General features: G+C 31.0%; 1 protein-coding gene across 1 annotated transcript in view; it reads right to left on the bottom strand.

Moving 5' to 3' along the window:
* Positions 1-15,738, bottom strand: part of LOC123003644 (TBC1 domain family member 16) — an 18,642-nt gene extending 2,904 nt beyond the window's left edge. The window contains exons 1-4 of the mRNA XM_044396541.1: positions 15,608-15,738; positions 11,435-11,807; positions 6,902-7,438; positions 1,054-1,798 (exon numbers count right to left, since the gene is read on the bottom strand). Of these exons, the coding sequence (XP_044252476.1) occupies positions 1,054-1,798; positions 6,902-7,438; positions 11,435-11,807; positions 15,608-15,610 (1,658 nt within the window). The 5' untranslated portion in view covers positions 15,611-15,738. The remainder of the gene's footprint in view (positions 1-1,053; positions 1,799-6,901; positions 7,439-11,434; positions 11,808-15,607) is intronic.
* Between the last annotated feature and the right edge of the window lie 1,584 nt (positions 15,739-17,322).

The raw sequence follows: 17,322 nt of genomic DNA, 5'->3' as shown, positions 1-17,322 counted from the left end.
TTTTTTTTTAATAAACAAAAATAAAAATTGATGATTAATTTAGAAATTTTAATAAAATAACTGAACTGAACAATTATTAGCAAAAACAAATTGTTACAATTGCTTTGCGATTGCAATGACTTGGTTGTAAACATCTTAATAGTTCAATTTAAATATTTTTTTTGTAAAGGTTGTCACGAATTCAAAAAGTCAGCACGTCTACCTTTGTGAATTGAATAAAAATTAATAATTAAATTATTTAATTTGTTATTTGTAACTTTATCAAAAAAATAAATATGTAAGTATCAATATTTTAAAGAGTTGTATTAAATAGTCTCAGGTTAGATTTGGTCTTTTCACTCCTAGTAATAGATAGTTTTTATTAGGTATTTCTAATAATAATATTGTTTATTTAATTATGCCATTTAAAGCGGCATTTATTTGTTATGTAAGTAAATAAATAACTAATTAAATATCAATTAAAATAATTTTTCATTTTAATTTTAAGTTTCAGCATAAAGCTCTGAATGTTTTTAAATAATTTGTTATTTACTCAATTGAAAGTAAAATCGGTAACTGAGTTTCACTTCAAACTAAATATACTGTTGAATAAGAAATCACATTTACAATGGAAAAGATTTATTGTTGTGGTTTATGGGTTTAGTCCGCGCGGTTTATTAGGAGGACAATCTTTTCTACGCTGATTGTACGTTGAGTGATTTTTTGTGAAGACAAAATGAGCGTATTTTTTTGTATACTATAGGAGTATTGTCATAATAATAAACTATGCTACTAATTTAATCACGTTGTTTTATTTAGTACAACTTGCAAGTGCTTCTTTTTTAGCCTTGATTATCCTTTATTAGGACAATCTTTTCTACGCTGATTGTACTTCTATGAGGGTCAGGTCCTATGAGGGTCTCAGGGGCCAAGTAAAATGCATTAAACATTTGAAAAAGGAATTGCTCTTAATTTTGTTGTCATCCGGACTTTACCTTCTTCAGTCTTGCCAACTTATTTTTAAAATTACAAACCGCATCGTTYCAGTAMWACAYAAGKTAAAAAAATACTTACAAGAGAATCCAGCGATGACAGAAAAGCAACTCAGTCGCATCCTTGTGCTTTTCCAAATGTTCGTAAAATCGAGGCACCATCAGTTTCACCAACTCCCTTAAATARCGCAACGACCTATCCATATCCCTATCCGTAGGCGTTGCGACGAAGACCGCCCTTTGCATCARCCCAACAAAACACCAAAACGCTGCCACTTCATCTCTGAGTTCGCAAAGAACCGGCGCCAACAAATCACTCATGCCTTGCGTATACCCCAAACCTGGGTTGTACACAGCATAATTGAGTAAAATATTCTTCATTACGTCTAAATTAGGATTGTCATCGCCGGCGAAAAAAGGGTTTCCTCGGTCGGTCCGCACGACGTCTTTCTCAATAACACTTTGGACTTTTCTCCGGAATTGGTTGAGTTGGACCCCAGATAGATCGAGACGTCGCCTTGTGATTTCGTCGTATTCTTGACGCCGGATTTCTGCGATTTGGCTGCGCTCTGAGAAGGTACTTTGGTAGGGGTAGACGTGGAGGAGGAATGGCCAAACTTCTTTTCGAAGGTTTCGCTCCATTCCGGAGAAGAAGATTGATTTGCGCAAACTTAAGTCGTCCTCGAGTTGGCCGACTTCATTGAACAAACTTCGGAACATTTCTTCGGTAAGTTTGGGGACTTGACCTTCTTCTGGGTGGAGCTCAAGGTCGGAAACTTCAGGCCGACATACCATAAAGTGGCGGTAGGGGAGGTTTTCTTCGTAACCTATAAAAATATTTTGTCAAGTTTTTGATCCAAATTTTACTAGTCGAAAAAATAAACAAAATGATAAAAAAAATAGAAATCCAAAAAAATCACTAGCTGTTTATACCTATTAATACAGGGTGATGAAAAAAAAAGAGCTCACGATTGAAACAGACACGTCCTTTTTTATTGAAACATTGTGACCATCATTCCAAAAATAGTCTAAATAGATTCTTTTTAAAATTTAAACAGTTTGTCTAACAGCACAAAGCGGCAATATTGCACAATTTTCTTTTACTAAAAAACTATTTCACTCAGGTATTTTTCGTATCTAGGAAAGATATTGTCACCGCATTAAATAAAAACTGTAAAGTATACATAATTTTATTATTCCAATAGGATACGACCGAAAGGTATCTAATGATTTCAATTAATTTTTTTAATCTTTGACTTTTTGACTTTAATCACTCAAATTTCACAGAACAAGCAACATTGAAAATTGATTTTTTTGTTGCTACCGTTTCCAATAATAGAATATTACTTGGACATTTTCTGTATCCTAGGAAATTTGCAATGTTGCAACATTGATAAATTTTCTTTGGAGCCAAGAAATGGTATCCTAACATCTTCAATAAAGTTTATTTCAATAGACTTTTTACATATTTTTTTTTAAGAACACCGTCAACTGTATCAAAATCTAGACTTTAACAATGAAATTATTTTAAAACTGTTTCTCTTTTCTAAAAAGGAAAGTCTATATCTTACTGATATGAGCACAAATTCTATTTTGGTCTACGAATTCGTCTTTAATAAAAGATTACTTATAACCTGTAGGTTAACACGGGCGCCTTTTTTTCATCATACTGTATAACGAGAATATTATGCGAGTTATAATAATCGAGGACGTTGCTAAATGACGAGGCAACAGCCGAGTCATCTTAGCAACGTCCGAGATTGTTTAAATTGCAAATACTCGAGTTATATTCAAAACTTTATCGTATCATCGAAACAAGCAATTTTAAAACAAAACACTGATTTTGAATTGAATTAAAAAAAATTGACAAAAGTTTTGCAAAGTTTGGTCGTGCTTGGTAAAAGTAATGGAAGATTTTGGTATTCCTGCACGTATTTTAAAGTCAGCAGAAAGTGTCAAAATAGATTTGACAAGTCAAAAATTGAATACGAAAATGAATATCGTGTTTTTTGTGAGTGGCGAGGTTGGAGGTGCTGGAGAAACCGTTTTGCTATAGTATTTTGCAAAACTTTCAAATGAGTATTCTCCTTCATCATTATGGCCGAAATATTCCATGTTGCGAGCTTGTTTGGAACTAAAATAAAGAATCGAAATTGACAAATATGATTCTTTGATTAAATTTATCAAAAAGAAGAATGTTGGACACCGGCATAAAAAATCTTCAGTACTGACGAAGGAACAAGTTGATGGATTTTTGCGTACAGCTCCAGATGAACCTTTTTTGATGATAAATGTAGCAATCTTGATTGGACTTGCTGGAGCTTGCAGAACCAATGAATCACTGAAGATGTCTACCGATGACGTTGAAATTTTAGAGAATAAGGTAAAGTCTGTTTTTTTTTTTAATGGAAATGCCAAACAGCCTTTACGTTGGCATCACTCGTAAATTCATTCATGGTAATTTTAATAAAGGAAGTTGGCAGTTCCGGTTTTTTGAATTAATTTGAACATAATGTCATTAAACGTCAAGACAAAAAATCGTCTAAGAAAATTTGGAGACGAAACACCAAAAAAGAAACAAATTCGGTACAGTAACAGTTTTTCGAAATTTGGAAACGAATAGTTCGCAAGCAGAAAGTTAGAAAAAGGGCCCGTTAAAATGTAGACGCAATTTGTAATGCAGGTTTGCTAAATATTCTTAATTTTTAGCAAGAAATCGACAAGAATACAAAATAAACATGAATGAGAAAGAACCTCGGAAAGAACGCAATTAAATTAGTGTCTTGTGCATCGTTTTTTGAGGAACGAGTTGAAAAAGTAACAATTTTGAAACTAAAGCGGAAGACGAATTTATAAAATGTATCAACTTTGAACTCGTTTCAATAAATTACACAAAATTTATTGCCAATCATCATAATACCTACTTTTATTTTTTGTTAAATAACTTTTTTCTGTATATATGTCGTAGTCATTGGGCGTAATGCGTCATTCCGCGGAAAGCCTAGTCATTGGCCGTACTGCCGGCAGAAGCTGTAATCAAATGAATATTCCTTTGTGTGACTGAAATTTTACGTCGTTTCAGGGATTGCCTACTTAATTCTCGTCAAACAAAGTAACCGGTTAAAACATTACATGTTACAGCGTTTGACGGAAGTGTATTTAGTCATTTGCTGAAAGCTTGAAATTTTATTGTGTATTATTTCGGGCCGTAACATTTAGTAATTGTTGGACTTTTCTTATTGAAAATGGATAATCATAAGAGTTTGTTTTATGACAAATTAAATGAATATTATTTGAAAAACAAAGATGCCAAAAAACCGTGGAATTATGAAGTAATGAAGGAGGTAAAAGACTTCTAACCTCAAAATACACCTTTATTTCAATTGTACATATTTTAGGCTGCAAAAGATATTTCTAAAAAATGTATTTTTATTTTTGTTTAATTTACCTGAAGGCAAAAAATACATTTTTAACTGTCGTTTTTTGTATGATTTTATAATATTATATGTTTACATTATACCAAATAAACGAAACAAATATTTTGCTACAATAAAAATATTTTAGTTTTTTTTCTTTTCTTTTCTTCTACCAAAAATTTACATTTCTGCAGAAAGTATCAAACATTTCAAGACTTTTCAGCAAATGACTAAATACACTTTCGTCAAACGCTGAAACATGTAGTGGTTTAACCGGTTACTTAGTTTGACTAAAATTAAGTGGGCAATCCCTGAAATGACGTAAAATTTCAGTCAAACAAAGGAATATTCATTTGATTACAGCGTCTGCCGGCAGTACGGCCAAAGACTAGGCTTTCCGCGGAATGACGCATTACGCCCAATGACTACGACATATACATCCTTTATCTTCAAAGTTTTTGTAGCAAGAATCTCATTTTTGTCCACAACATTGTACTTACTTGCGGTGTGTTTCTGTCAAAATTATTAGCACTGAATTCTGTCTTTAGACATTAGATAATGTCTGTCCTCAGGTATTCAATTATAGTGCTTTCAAAGAGCAAACAGGCACACAAGATTTATAAAAGTCAAAATTTTGACAACATCTCAATTTAAACACATAACCATAATTTTTTAACAAAATTTCTAGGGACAGAAACAAAGAGCAAACAAAATTTGTGGCTAGGAGACAAGCTGCTACCAATTTTTTCACCAAAATTTTGACTTGGTAATTTCCATTTAAAAAAAAAACAAACTTTAGTTATTACTGTTCCTGATTCAAAAACTTATAAAAAAAAGATTTTTTGCAATTGTGTCTGAGGGTGATGTCAATCCCGTAATTTTAATTAAAAAATATGCAGCGTTCCTGAAAAATTGCTACGTATCTCAAACTCGAAAATCCAGCTATGTACACCGGCCACTGCATTAGGAGAAGTGCAGCGACGATGCCGTAGCGAACTGCAAGAGTTGGGTGGATGGGAGTCTAGCAAGGTTGCAAAGGGATATTTAGAAGAAAATCTTGAAAAGAAGATGTCCATTGCGCAAAAAATTCAGGTCGGAAGGGTATCTATGGCAAGTGTTTCTGGTACTAAAGAATCAATGAAAATGTGTGCTAAATTATCTGGGAGCGCTTCAGGAGATGCGGCAGTCAAGATGGATGGGAAAGATGTGTCTTTCAGTTTTCATAATTGTAAATATAGGGTGCGCCAGAACTCGCGCCTCAGAGAAAAATTTCAAGTAAGATAAGATACCAGGAACATGGAAAAAATGTTTACAAAATTCTATCTGTCAAAAAGTTTTGACATATATTTTTTGACATTGACATTTTTTTATGTCTATTTAATGATACTGATGATCTTGTATGTTTTTTTACAATTATTTAGTAAAGGTACAAAAATGTTTTTTGAATTAGAGAATTGAATTTTTTTCATGTCCACGTTCGTATATCAATTTTGTGGTTGAGTAAAGTAAATAATGTCTTTCTTTTTTTCTTCAGTGTGTAACAATGGCATTCTATTGTATCCAAAAAAATTTGGTTTTCAAAATTACCATTATTTGAACAAGAAATTATCTAGATAACAATCCACAGAAAATACGTTTTGTGTCTACAAGTACTCAAAAAGTCGAGCACCAATTTGAAAATTTAAGATAGATAATAGTGTGACTTTTGAAGAAGTGAAGTTTGTACTTACAGATTTTGTGAATTCTGACTTCCAAGAATTTTTACAAAATTATTATAAATCTTATAATGCATATGCTTCTGGTGCGCGATTTATTGAGCGCCCTATACCGGGGTGGCATCGGTTACGCGACTTCTAATTAATTAAACCTGGCGATATTTTATACAGGGTACGATAGAACTCGCGCCCCAGAGAAAATTATCAAATAAGGTAAGATATCAGGAACATGAAAAAAATGTTAAAAAAATTGTATCTGTCAAAGGATTTTGACATTTGACATTTTTTTATATCTATTTAATGGTACTGATGATCTTGTATATGTTTTTTTACAATTATTTAGTAAAGGGACAAAAATTTTTCCAATAAAAGCCACAAATAACATTGAACAGAGTTACAATTTAGGATATAGCTTCTTTGTTTCCTCTTCTAATAGACTGTAGCAAAAAAAACAAAAAAAAATTTTTCCAACAGAAATAAATAGTCAAAGTCCAAAATTTAAACTCTCATAACTTCGAAATTTTTATAGATAATTTTTTTTTATCATTTTTTCCATGTTCCTGGTATCTTACCTTATATGGCATTTTTCTCTGGGGCGCGAGTTTTGACGCTCCTGTATTGAAATTAATGTTATCAGTTCTAAAAAATTATTACAATAAATCATCATATCTAGCAGTAACTATTGTATTATGTGTAACTAACGTGTTACGGGATTTGTATGATATTGTGCAGAAATATTTGCAATTATAGAGACATAATAAACGATGATACGATAAAAGTTTAATATTTATTTTTTCACCTTTTGCATGCTTGATATTATGTAGCAACGAATGCCACTGATGCAACACCTGCGCCAAATGGTCCAACCCTCCGTGATGGAAATGCAAAATTTTGTATTGCGATTCTCTTGAGGCCACAACAAGTTGTCCACACGTGCAATTCGCATCGTTGAAAAAAAGTCGCAGTGACCGCATTTGACTCAAATCAACACTGAATCTTCTGCATTTATGTAGCTGCTTTGTTGGTAATACAGGCGAACAATTGTTGCTTTCAGGAAACATCAAATTATGCTTTTGAGCTAGAAATTCCGGTGTTGTAATCCAATTCAATTGACTGTCGTTTGAAGTAACACTTCCGGATCGGGAAAACTCGAATTTTTCTGCGGAATCTTTGACGCTGTCTGGAGTTGTAACGATTTCAATGTCTGGATTAGCGATATCGACGTTGATGTTGATGATAGTGCCTTGTTTATCACTGTCTTCGGAACTCAGGGAATCGGTGGTGTCGTAATTAAGGAATGGGTTTGTGCTTTTGAGTTCGATACTAGCTGGACGTTCTGAAAATAACGTTGTTTAGGACTTTTGAATCAGTTTATTAAAATATTCAATTTTAGAGTTTGATTTTAATTTGATTTCTTTCTATTGAAACTCCTATCAAAACCCGGCGCCTCCACCAAAATTGACAAACACAATAATGATAATAATTAGAGCTTGTGAACTTGGAAAAGGACCACGATAGGCGGAGCCAAAACGTACTCAGTATACAGGGTGTTTCACACAACTTTACGAGGCTTGCGCCTAATGTACGCACCCAAATATACAAAAGTCACAAAACACTGGATACAAAAAATACACATTTAATTATTTAATTTTTGGAAACCCATGACGGTAGTTGTCAAACTAATCACTGTTTTATTAATAGTCATAAACTGCAGTTTTTCACAAACAATTATCATTTGTTCTATCAATAGACGGCATAAATATGATTCTAGTTTATCTATCTTAATCTCTAACTAACAAAAAACGTTGCAGTTTTTTAAGGGGTGAACAAACTAGAGAAGATTATCTAATTTTTCAAAATTTGCAATTGAGTTCGTATTGGAATATGTATTATTGATTGCATCTTTCAGGTGTAGGCCTCGTAAAATTATGTGAAACACACTGTAGTGGGGAAATTTGAGCAGTGACGTAGCATTCTGCGGTCAAAAAGGAGTTTTGAGTTACAGTTTTGTATTATTTTTTTTTCCGATGATGATTGCAATAATAAATATAATAAAACTCTCGTAGGATGCTAATACATGTTGAAGCTATAAAACTTGTGATGTCTTCAAAATTTTTTCCAACGCTAATATCGAATCAGAAATTTTACTAAATTTAGAAATTGTTTTAAAGAAATTGAAATAATGTCAAAATTGACAAAATGTCTAGATAAGTTTATTTTATGTACTTATAAAGTATGTTGTGATTGCCGTCGTATTTTATAGAAGAGCGTACAGTTGGAGACAAAATACTTTGGTCGTCAATGTCACTTGAGTGACATTAAATTGTAAAGCATGCTTTAGGACTGTTAACCTTATTTTTAGCTACTGTCAATCACAGTTGACAAGTTGTACATATTTTTGATAGAAAAATATAATATCTGTCATTAATTTGAAATTGACATTTATTTTAACGTTAAAGCTTGAATTACATTAAAGTGTCAGAAAAGTGACGACCAAACTATTTTGACTCCAACTGTATATTAACGGCAACATAAAAGTAAGCTTAAATGCACTACAGAATACTTTCACAACTTGCCTGGCGGCTTGCCAGTCATCACTTTCCCATCGTAAGTAAAAACTCTTTTACCATTCTTGCAACGGTAATAGTATATTATGTTATTAGGACTAAAAATGATAGTTTATATGGCGAAGCTGAGCGTTTATTGTGCCGAACGGAGTGGAGCAAATGATTCAGCTCAACCACATAAACTTACTTTTACTCCAAATAACATACAGGGTGATTCAATGAAAACGAGCCACTCCGAATATTTCAGAAACTAAAAAGACTTTGCAAAAACGCCGCAAGAGGGCAATTTTGTTCCCAAAGGGACATTTTTTGACGTAATTTTTAAAGCACCTTAAGTTACCCCATAACCCCCACGCACCCCAACTTTAAAAATTTAAATGGCACTACCTCACTTGTGGCACATCAAATGAAAGATATTTTAACAAGCTTTTCAAGACTTTTTACCAAAATTGAATTAGACCATCTATTTATGAGATACAGGATGTTTTAATCAAAACAAACCACTCTAGAAAGAATTTGCAAAAAAAACTTTGAAACAGGTCAATTTTGTTTTTAAGAGGAACATTTTTTGACACCATTTTAAGGCACCTCCACTAGACTTTTAAACTCTATGCCACTTAACTCCAAAATGTCAAATAGCACCAACACACTAGTGATACATAAAATGAAAGCACTTTTAAAATGTTTTTCAAATGCTTTTTTATAAAATGAAATGATTTCTATAAATTTATAAATTATCGGAAAAAAAATCTTACAGCAGTCAGTGTGTACAAAGGAACTTAAGAACTATTGCTATGTTTTAGGTACATAAAATTATAAGAAACTTATTCACCATTACTTGGGGTTCTTTAAAAATTACGTCAAAAAATGTCTCACTTGGAAAAAAATAACTTGTTTCGGCGTTTTTGAAGTATTTTTAGTTTCTGAGATATCCGGGTTGGCTCGTTTTCATTTTGACCCTGTATACTATTTTACCCGCAAACGTATCCAAATCGACAGTAAAGAGAAAACAATGTTATCAAGTACCTAAATGAACAAAATAAACAGGATGCTTTGCAATGAAAAAATGTCAGTGTCAGAATTTGTGTTGAGATTTTTGAAAGTGTTGATTCATTTAAATAACTAGCGTAGTTTATAATGCAAAATGTCGAATGCTGATAATCTACAATGTATCTCTCTAGAAAATGCTGAAATAGTGAAAGAAACAAGAAAGAGTAAATGTCAGGTGAAAGTGAAAAACGCTTAGGCGTTTTTTTTACTCCACTTGTGTCATTTAGTCATAAAAGGGTCATTTTTCTGACGTTTGCGGATAATCATTTGCGCAACTACATTGAATTGAGAAAAAAAAGACAAAACGCTTGCATTACTTATAGATGATATAGAGCAATTCTTTTTTATAAATTGAAATGCTTTCTGCTTTTATAAATTGGTATTTTTAAAATTAATTGTATTTTTTTATTTCATTTTACAGATTTTATTTTACAACTAAAGAAATGGTCATGGTTTATAAGACAATTCTTGACAATAAACCACCACTGTGAGAAGCTATTATACATTTTCAACATGTTTTTGTACGAAACTTATAAAGCAAACAACGTAGAAGGTTTATAATTTACTTCTACCTCCCTAATTATAAGTACATATTTAATAAATAAGTTTCAAAATTATTATTAACTATCGAGCAATCAAGATAATTTGTAATCGAGTTATCCTTGGATCCGAAAACGTGTGTCTGTAAAATGTCAAGTAAAATGACAAGTCGAAAGGTAAAATGGCATGATCAAAAAAATGATGATTATAATAAGTAATAACTAAATTTATAATTTACCTTCCAAAAAGAGCAGTCCTACTCGTATTATTATACGTTATTATTCCAGTCCATTTTGCCGTTTTACCTTTAGACTTGTCATTTTATTTGACGTTTCACATGCAGTTAGACATATAATCCATTTCATTGAAATTGGCATAACAGTAGGCCATGATTGTGTAAACCGCGCTTTAAATGTGAAAAAGGCTTTACATATTAAGGAACTAAATTTGTCACTAAAAAAAGTGAGGTTAAGATAGTTAAAATTTTACTTTTAAAGAACCCTTTTTCAGAGGTTTTCAGAGAGAGTTTTTTTCCATAAAAAGTTTAACATCCTGTTTCATTCCTTTGTAGGTGTAGTTTTAACAACAAACCATACACTATTTGCTCTGGAGAAAATACAGACTTTTGTTGATAATAAGTAGCTTCTAGGAATTTTAAAAGACGTTTTATTCATACCGGAGATGAAACGTCTAAAACAGGAACAACAAAAAGAAATTGATTACGTTTTCAAACATAGGTACTTTAGCGTGTACTTTAAATCTGGGGTTCTGAAGAAAACTACTTTTAATTTATAATTACTTAATTTGAAAAAATAGTGGGAATAACGAACAAGCAACGAAAACACTGAAAAAACGAATACAAATGTCAATCATGTCAGTTCAGTAAACCATGTAATCAAAGAAAAACAAAAACCCCATCAGCTGTTGTATCAGGGACAAGCACAGGGCTACAAACTTAAATATGAAATTCCATAGCCACCTATTATGCCAATTTCAATGAAATCTACTATACGTTCTCGGATGCAAAGATGACTCGATTACAAATTATCTTGATCGCTCGATATTATTATTTTTATTTTAGTTTTAGTATGAACTTAAGATTACGCAAACTGACTTATTACAAAAATTCAGTGTGGACAGTGTCAGATTTCCATAGCCAAGTTTTTTATAATTACCTGGAATACTTCCGTTGGAATCATTCGAGTTTAAGCTTTCCATGCTAGTCTGCTTGTTGTGGTTATAGGAATTTTGTAGAGCACTGGGGCATTTGGTTAGAGCTGTGTTTGGAATCCAGGTGAGGAAAAGCGTGGGTCTTTTTGTCTCGTTGTATTGATCAACGAAGACCTTAGAGGTGATGCTGAGATATCCAGGATGATGGAGAATATCAGTGTCTTGCCGCACCATCGCTGGTGGATGTACACATACGTTGTTTTTGCAGAAAAGCACTTCGTTGTCTTCGTACTGAGCCATCTTTGATAACTCTTCATCGGAGCCCAAAATGTACGTCGACGCGCGCCGAATTATGTCTGCCAGAGGCATGATTTCAATCTGAAAACACAATAGAAAATCACTTTTTAATGTGCGATATGTTTTCTTGACAGTATCAAATGACCATGAATATTTATTTATTAAATGAATATGTCTTAATTTTGGGTTTCAAATAAAAATAATAATACGATTCTCATTTTCCGTTTCGGATAGAATCATTAGATACATATTTTATTTTAGACAGTAATTCAGTCTTTTTTTACTTTTTATAAACTTTAGTTTGCAATACTCTTATAAGCAGTTTCTCATTTTCTGTTGGTTTAAGTTTGTTACCTGTCAAAATAACTTGTTAACAACAGCTTCCTAAGTTTTTAATAGTTATTTTTGCACGACGGGAAGTAGAAATCAACTTTTCTTATATCAAATCTGTAACAGAAGATAAAATTCTCTCCCGAAAGCGAGAAATTTGCTTAATGAAAAGAGCAACTATTTGCTTTGCACCTCATGAATAATTGTGCATTTTTCTCTCTTTATGTATAATATACTATTTATTTATTTTATTTCCGGGGGAATAACCTTTTATTTTTTGTTGGGAGCAAAAATTTTAATTTGAATAAGTATTATCCCGGCGCATCCACCAAATTTTAATACTTTTTTATTTTTTCTATCTATTATCATTAAAGCATACTGTAACAGTTTTTATTGTTTGTTGGATATACCTATTTACAATCATTTTATAATTATAAATGTTTAAAGTTTGTGTGCACACAAATACATGTGCTTAAATTTTGAAAGATTTATTCTCGAAAATATAATAATTGAGTCTGCATTTTTGCTTGACATTTATCTGAAAAGAAAGATAGAAATCTTTTATGTATTTTTCATCTATCAGTCCGAATAGGCTATAAATATTTCAGAGAAAAGATAGATTGTCCGCATATGTTATGCAAACTCCTACACTTTGAGAGAATTTTAGTTCTTTGAATAAAAAATAATTATGCAACAAATAATCAAAAAATTGTGTTTTAACCTATATTATACAAAATTTTGTGTAATTAATGATATTTTTTTCAAGCTGTTTTTATTTTACTGTAGTAGTAACAGTTTTTTGGTAAGGCTGGAAAAGTTATTAAAAAAAATTAAAAATACCGGGTATCCGGAAAAAACTTTGAAATATTTCAGTGGTTGGTTCCCTAGGTTAAAATAAAAAAGTTCCTATGGACCCATGTCCGTTTCTAACCTAGAGTCGAGAAAAACGTTATTCTATTTCTTAATTGGGAAGCGAGTTATGTGAGATTGATAACGCTATGATTCCATTAAATGTCCAAAACACAATTTCTACTACAACATTTGGAATTTTTTCAAATGGCACAAAGCCTATATTCTAAGAGTTACAAAACTATCTGCATTTTGTTTAATTTTTATCGAAAAAAAATTTCATACAAGTTTCCAATTTAACATTAAATCGCACAACCTAAAAACAAATCAAAATTTTATTTTCAGTACTCGATCACACTTTTTTAAGAGGTTAATAGATTTTTATTTAAAAAAACACAAGTTTATCTTATTACGGCTAAACAAATAAGTGTTTTTTTTAACCATATTATTAAATTTCTCATAAAGAAGTGTCTGTATAATGTCATTATTTTAAATAATAACGAAGATATGATTTTTTTTAGATTTCGCTAAAATGTCAACTTTTGTCTATAAGTTGAAAACAAAAGACAATAGCGGGAAGCATTTTAACCAATATTATTTTCTCAAAAAATGAGCCATAGAATGTATCATTCGTTTTTGGCTAAACCTCTTAGTTTCGGAGATTCCCTATTCGGACATCTAAAATGCAGCACCCTATACATATTAAAAAATCTATAAGTTATTATTATGATAAACAGTTTGTGGTTGACTGATATAATAGATAAGATAATACGGCTACAAACAATAAAAACCATAAAATGCATTTTCCTATTAACATCTGTCAATCTGATTAAACTAAACCGACTGTAACATCTCCAAAATCTCTTAATTAATTAATTTAATTAAAACATCCATACCCAATTGAATACAAAATGAAAAAAAAACAGTAAAAAAGGTCTGTGAAACAATGCAGATACTTACTACAGTGGCGGACACGGAATTTTGGACATCAAATTTATGTCAGTTCAAAATCAAATTTTCTTTTATACAAAAAGACCAAGTATTAAGCTTAAAAATGTTGGCAAATTTATTATAAAATTCAAATTTTACAACCGTATTTGAAATAATACTTAATACAGTGCAGACACGGAATTTTGGACATAAATTTATTGTCATTATGATTGATGTTTGATCTAAAAAAAGTTTTAGTTGAAATTTAATTTTTGCCGTCGATTTTCCGAAACAATAATGCCAGCAATACGTGTTGTGTTCAATAATTTTTTTTTCGTTGTCATTGATCAAAAATTACAGAAATCGAATGTGAGGTTAGTTGCCTAAAGCCCGTTTTACACTTTTATGTCAGTCGAATGACAAATCGTCTAAAATTCCGTGTCCACCAGTGTAATAGCTTTCGGATTACGAAATAGGTGCAGAATATTATCATACATTTTTATTTAATATTGATAAGCATGATAGGCAAACCATAAAAGTCTTGAAGCTTATTGGTGTAACATTTTCTACGAAAATAATTTCTTAATTTTTTGTTAGAATTGCTTTTATTTTATTTGTACACGATTTTGATGTTAAAGTATAACTGCAACTATTGCCCGAAGAATTTTCTTCTTTCTCGTTGTCATCTTATTGGCAACGTATCTATAAATAAGTTTTAATTTTTTTTGTAATAAAATTTTGTTGGAGTAAATTCGGCGACATGAAAATGCCAAAGATAAACGTTTGTCATTATGACAATTAAACTTTTAAGTTTTGAAATTACTAAATTCTCAAGTAAAAAAATAAAATAGGTAGACCAACCACCTTAGATGTATTTAAGTTTATCTATGACATGTTGAAATTAGTAACCAGTTCACATAAAGTACGTAAAAACGTTACACTTGAAAATTTTTGAAAAGTTTTCATAACTACGACATTTTGCTGTCTTAGTTTTTCATGAATTCGATAGTACATCGTCAAGAATAATAACACTGACTATTTGTTACACTATACTTGTTACTGCAATAAAATTAAGCACAAGTGTTATCACTATTGTTCATAATAGACTAATGACAGTTTCAGTAAATGATAAAACTCTATAAAATCGTTCTGAAATACAGAAAAGATACATCCTCATCCTTGTCTGAAACTCTGGGGCAAGCAAATCCTGCTTTTCTTTTAACACTTCTTTCCTGCTCCCAACAGCTTCTATTCTAAGATTGGTATTCATCAATCGAGCAGTTTCTCTTAAAGTAAAGTCATCTTCTATTTTGGTTATAATTCGAATTTTTGAATTGGTGTCTAAATGAAACAAAAATTACATATTTTATCAAGTCCACTTTACACTATAAAATATTATGTGTGCTTAATTTTATTGCATAGAAGTGTATGTAATTAAAGAAATTATGTTTATAGAAACAATTAAAAACTTACTAAAAATGTTACACTGTGATTTACACTTTATTAAATTCTAAATGTCTCCAAACGAAAGCATTTAATTGTCACTAAAATAATTTAATTACTGATATCATACCGTAGGTACACTATAAATTGTTCCAATTATAAATCTAAATCTATATATTTATTTTTTTATTTAATTTAATGACATATTGGTATAAAATTATCGACAGTTTAGTAATTTAGGTTTACACTTGAATTAATCCAAAAAGTTGGTACAATATAAAAAATATCATTCTTTTAAAACATCACAGAAATAACGTTTGCGCTCTTACCATTTAGAACACTAACACCACATCTTCACTTCAAATTATTTTATTCACTTGAGTCAATATTTAATTAGAATCTTTAGTATTGTGAAGAAATATTTGACCCGATGGCACCATGTTGAGCGTTATGCCGCCCTCATGCCCTACTGTTTTTATTGATCCAAATATCTACGTGCTTGTCAGGCAAAGTGCGCGCCTATTGTACGAAATTATCGAACAAAATTATCATGAATGTAGAAATATATGAATTTGGTACAGTTTGTTATCTATACGAAACGGTGTCACTTCCTTTCGGGTGTAATTTATTCATGATAATTCTTTGCGCTTTTTGAGACAGAAACCTGTACAAAGTGGCGCCATTTTTTAAATATCTAACTACAAAATCAAAATTTTTAACTATAATAAGAATAAGTAAGTGTGAATTATTGTATTTATACAGTTTTAGTTTCTAATACGAGTATACTTAGTGTGATTTAAATATTAAATTCACATTTTCAGTGGGCCGCTGGGCTGATAATACAAAAATATACAAGTTTTTGATAATCTTAATTTTTTAAGATGATGCAGAATTTTTCGTGTATCTTATTATTTATGTTAAGATATTTTTGATCTAAAATTACGAGTAGTAATTTCAGTATACTTTGATCGAGTGAAATACAGGATGTTCCGGCTAAACCCCAGAAGTATTGGGACTATTCTTGGCGTTTTTTCAGTGAGAAATATTTCCATGGCAAACTATCCGAAAACTAACATGAATAGTAAGTAATGAATTTCTTCCATTGTAAAAAAAGTTAAAATAACTGAGAAATCATTAAAATTAAGTATAGGGAATATTAATACAGATTGATGCAGAATTATTTTTTTTTAATTTAGTGAAGAAAAAATTGGGGCCTTCCACTTGAAAAAAATTCACTTATAGGTATTTGAAGTTTCCCAAACGTAAGCTAAAATTTTGGAGGTTTGTTAATTGTTTTTCCAATTATAAATAAACGAAAGAAAATCTTTTTTTTTTCATATGCCCAAATACGATTTCAAAATAATTAAAAATGGTAGAGTTTTTCGATTTTTGGAGAGGAAGATGAAAATTAATTTAAAAAAGCCTAATTTGAAAAAACGGTTAAATTTATCCACAGGGAAGTCTAATAAAAACTCTCAAAATCGTTTGAGTAACTCAAAAACGCAATAAAAACATAGCTTTCTATTTAAAATAAGGAAGTTAATACCCATTTCCGGTGTAACCGGGAGTGCTCCCATCTTGAAAATATTTTCATTGGGCAGGATCTAAACGATTATGGCTATAATCAAAATTTTAGATAAGTATCACTATTACAACAGTTGTCAAAAAATGGCTATAACTCATTTTTTTTAATGGAATGACCCTATTTTCTCAACGGCAATCGAAAGAACATCGATTTTTGTGGAGACTTCTATAAACATGCATATGCATTTGTAAAATTTTGTCACAATAAGCACGTAGATATGCCGTTTATACAGGATGTTAAAAAAATATTGTTAAATATTTATGGAGGTAATGCTATGGACCAAAATAAACAAAAAAATCTTAATAAACATGCGTCCTCAAAGTAACGGTTTCGATGATATCGAATGTGAAAATTTTTTAAATTTGTACTAGAAGCTTTTCTTTTTTGTTTGAACAGACGGCAAATAAATATTTCAAAAAACGAATAATTTTCGATATCTCCTAAACCGTTACTCTGCGG

Source organism: Tribolium madens, unplaced genomic scaffold (assembly GCF_015345945.1).
Source record: "Tribolium madens isolate multiple individuals breed KSU strain unplaced genomic scaffold, Tmad_KSU_1.1 Scaffold_1;HRSCAF=32;Tcas5.2_LG8, whole genome shotgun sequence".
NCBI classification, from domain to species: Eukaryota; Metazoa; Arthropoda; class Insecta; order Coleoptera; family Tenebrionidae; genus Tribolium; species Tribolium madens.
The sequence above is the reverse complement of the archived record's forward strand: the minus strand, read 5'-3'. Positions and strand labels throughout refer to the sequence as shown.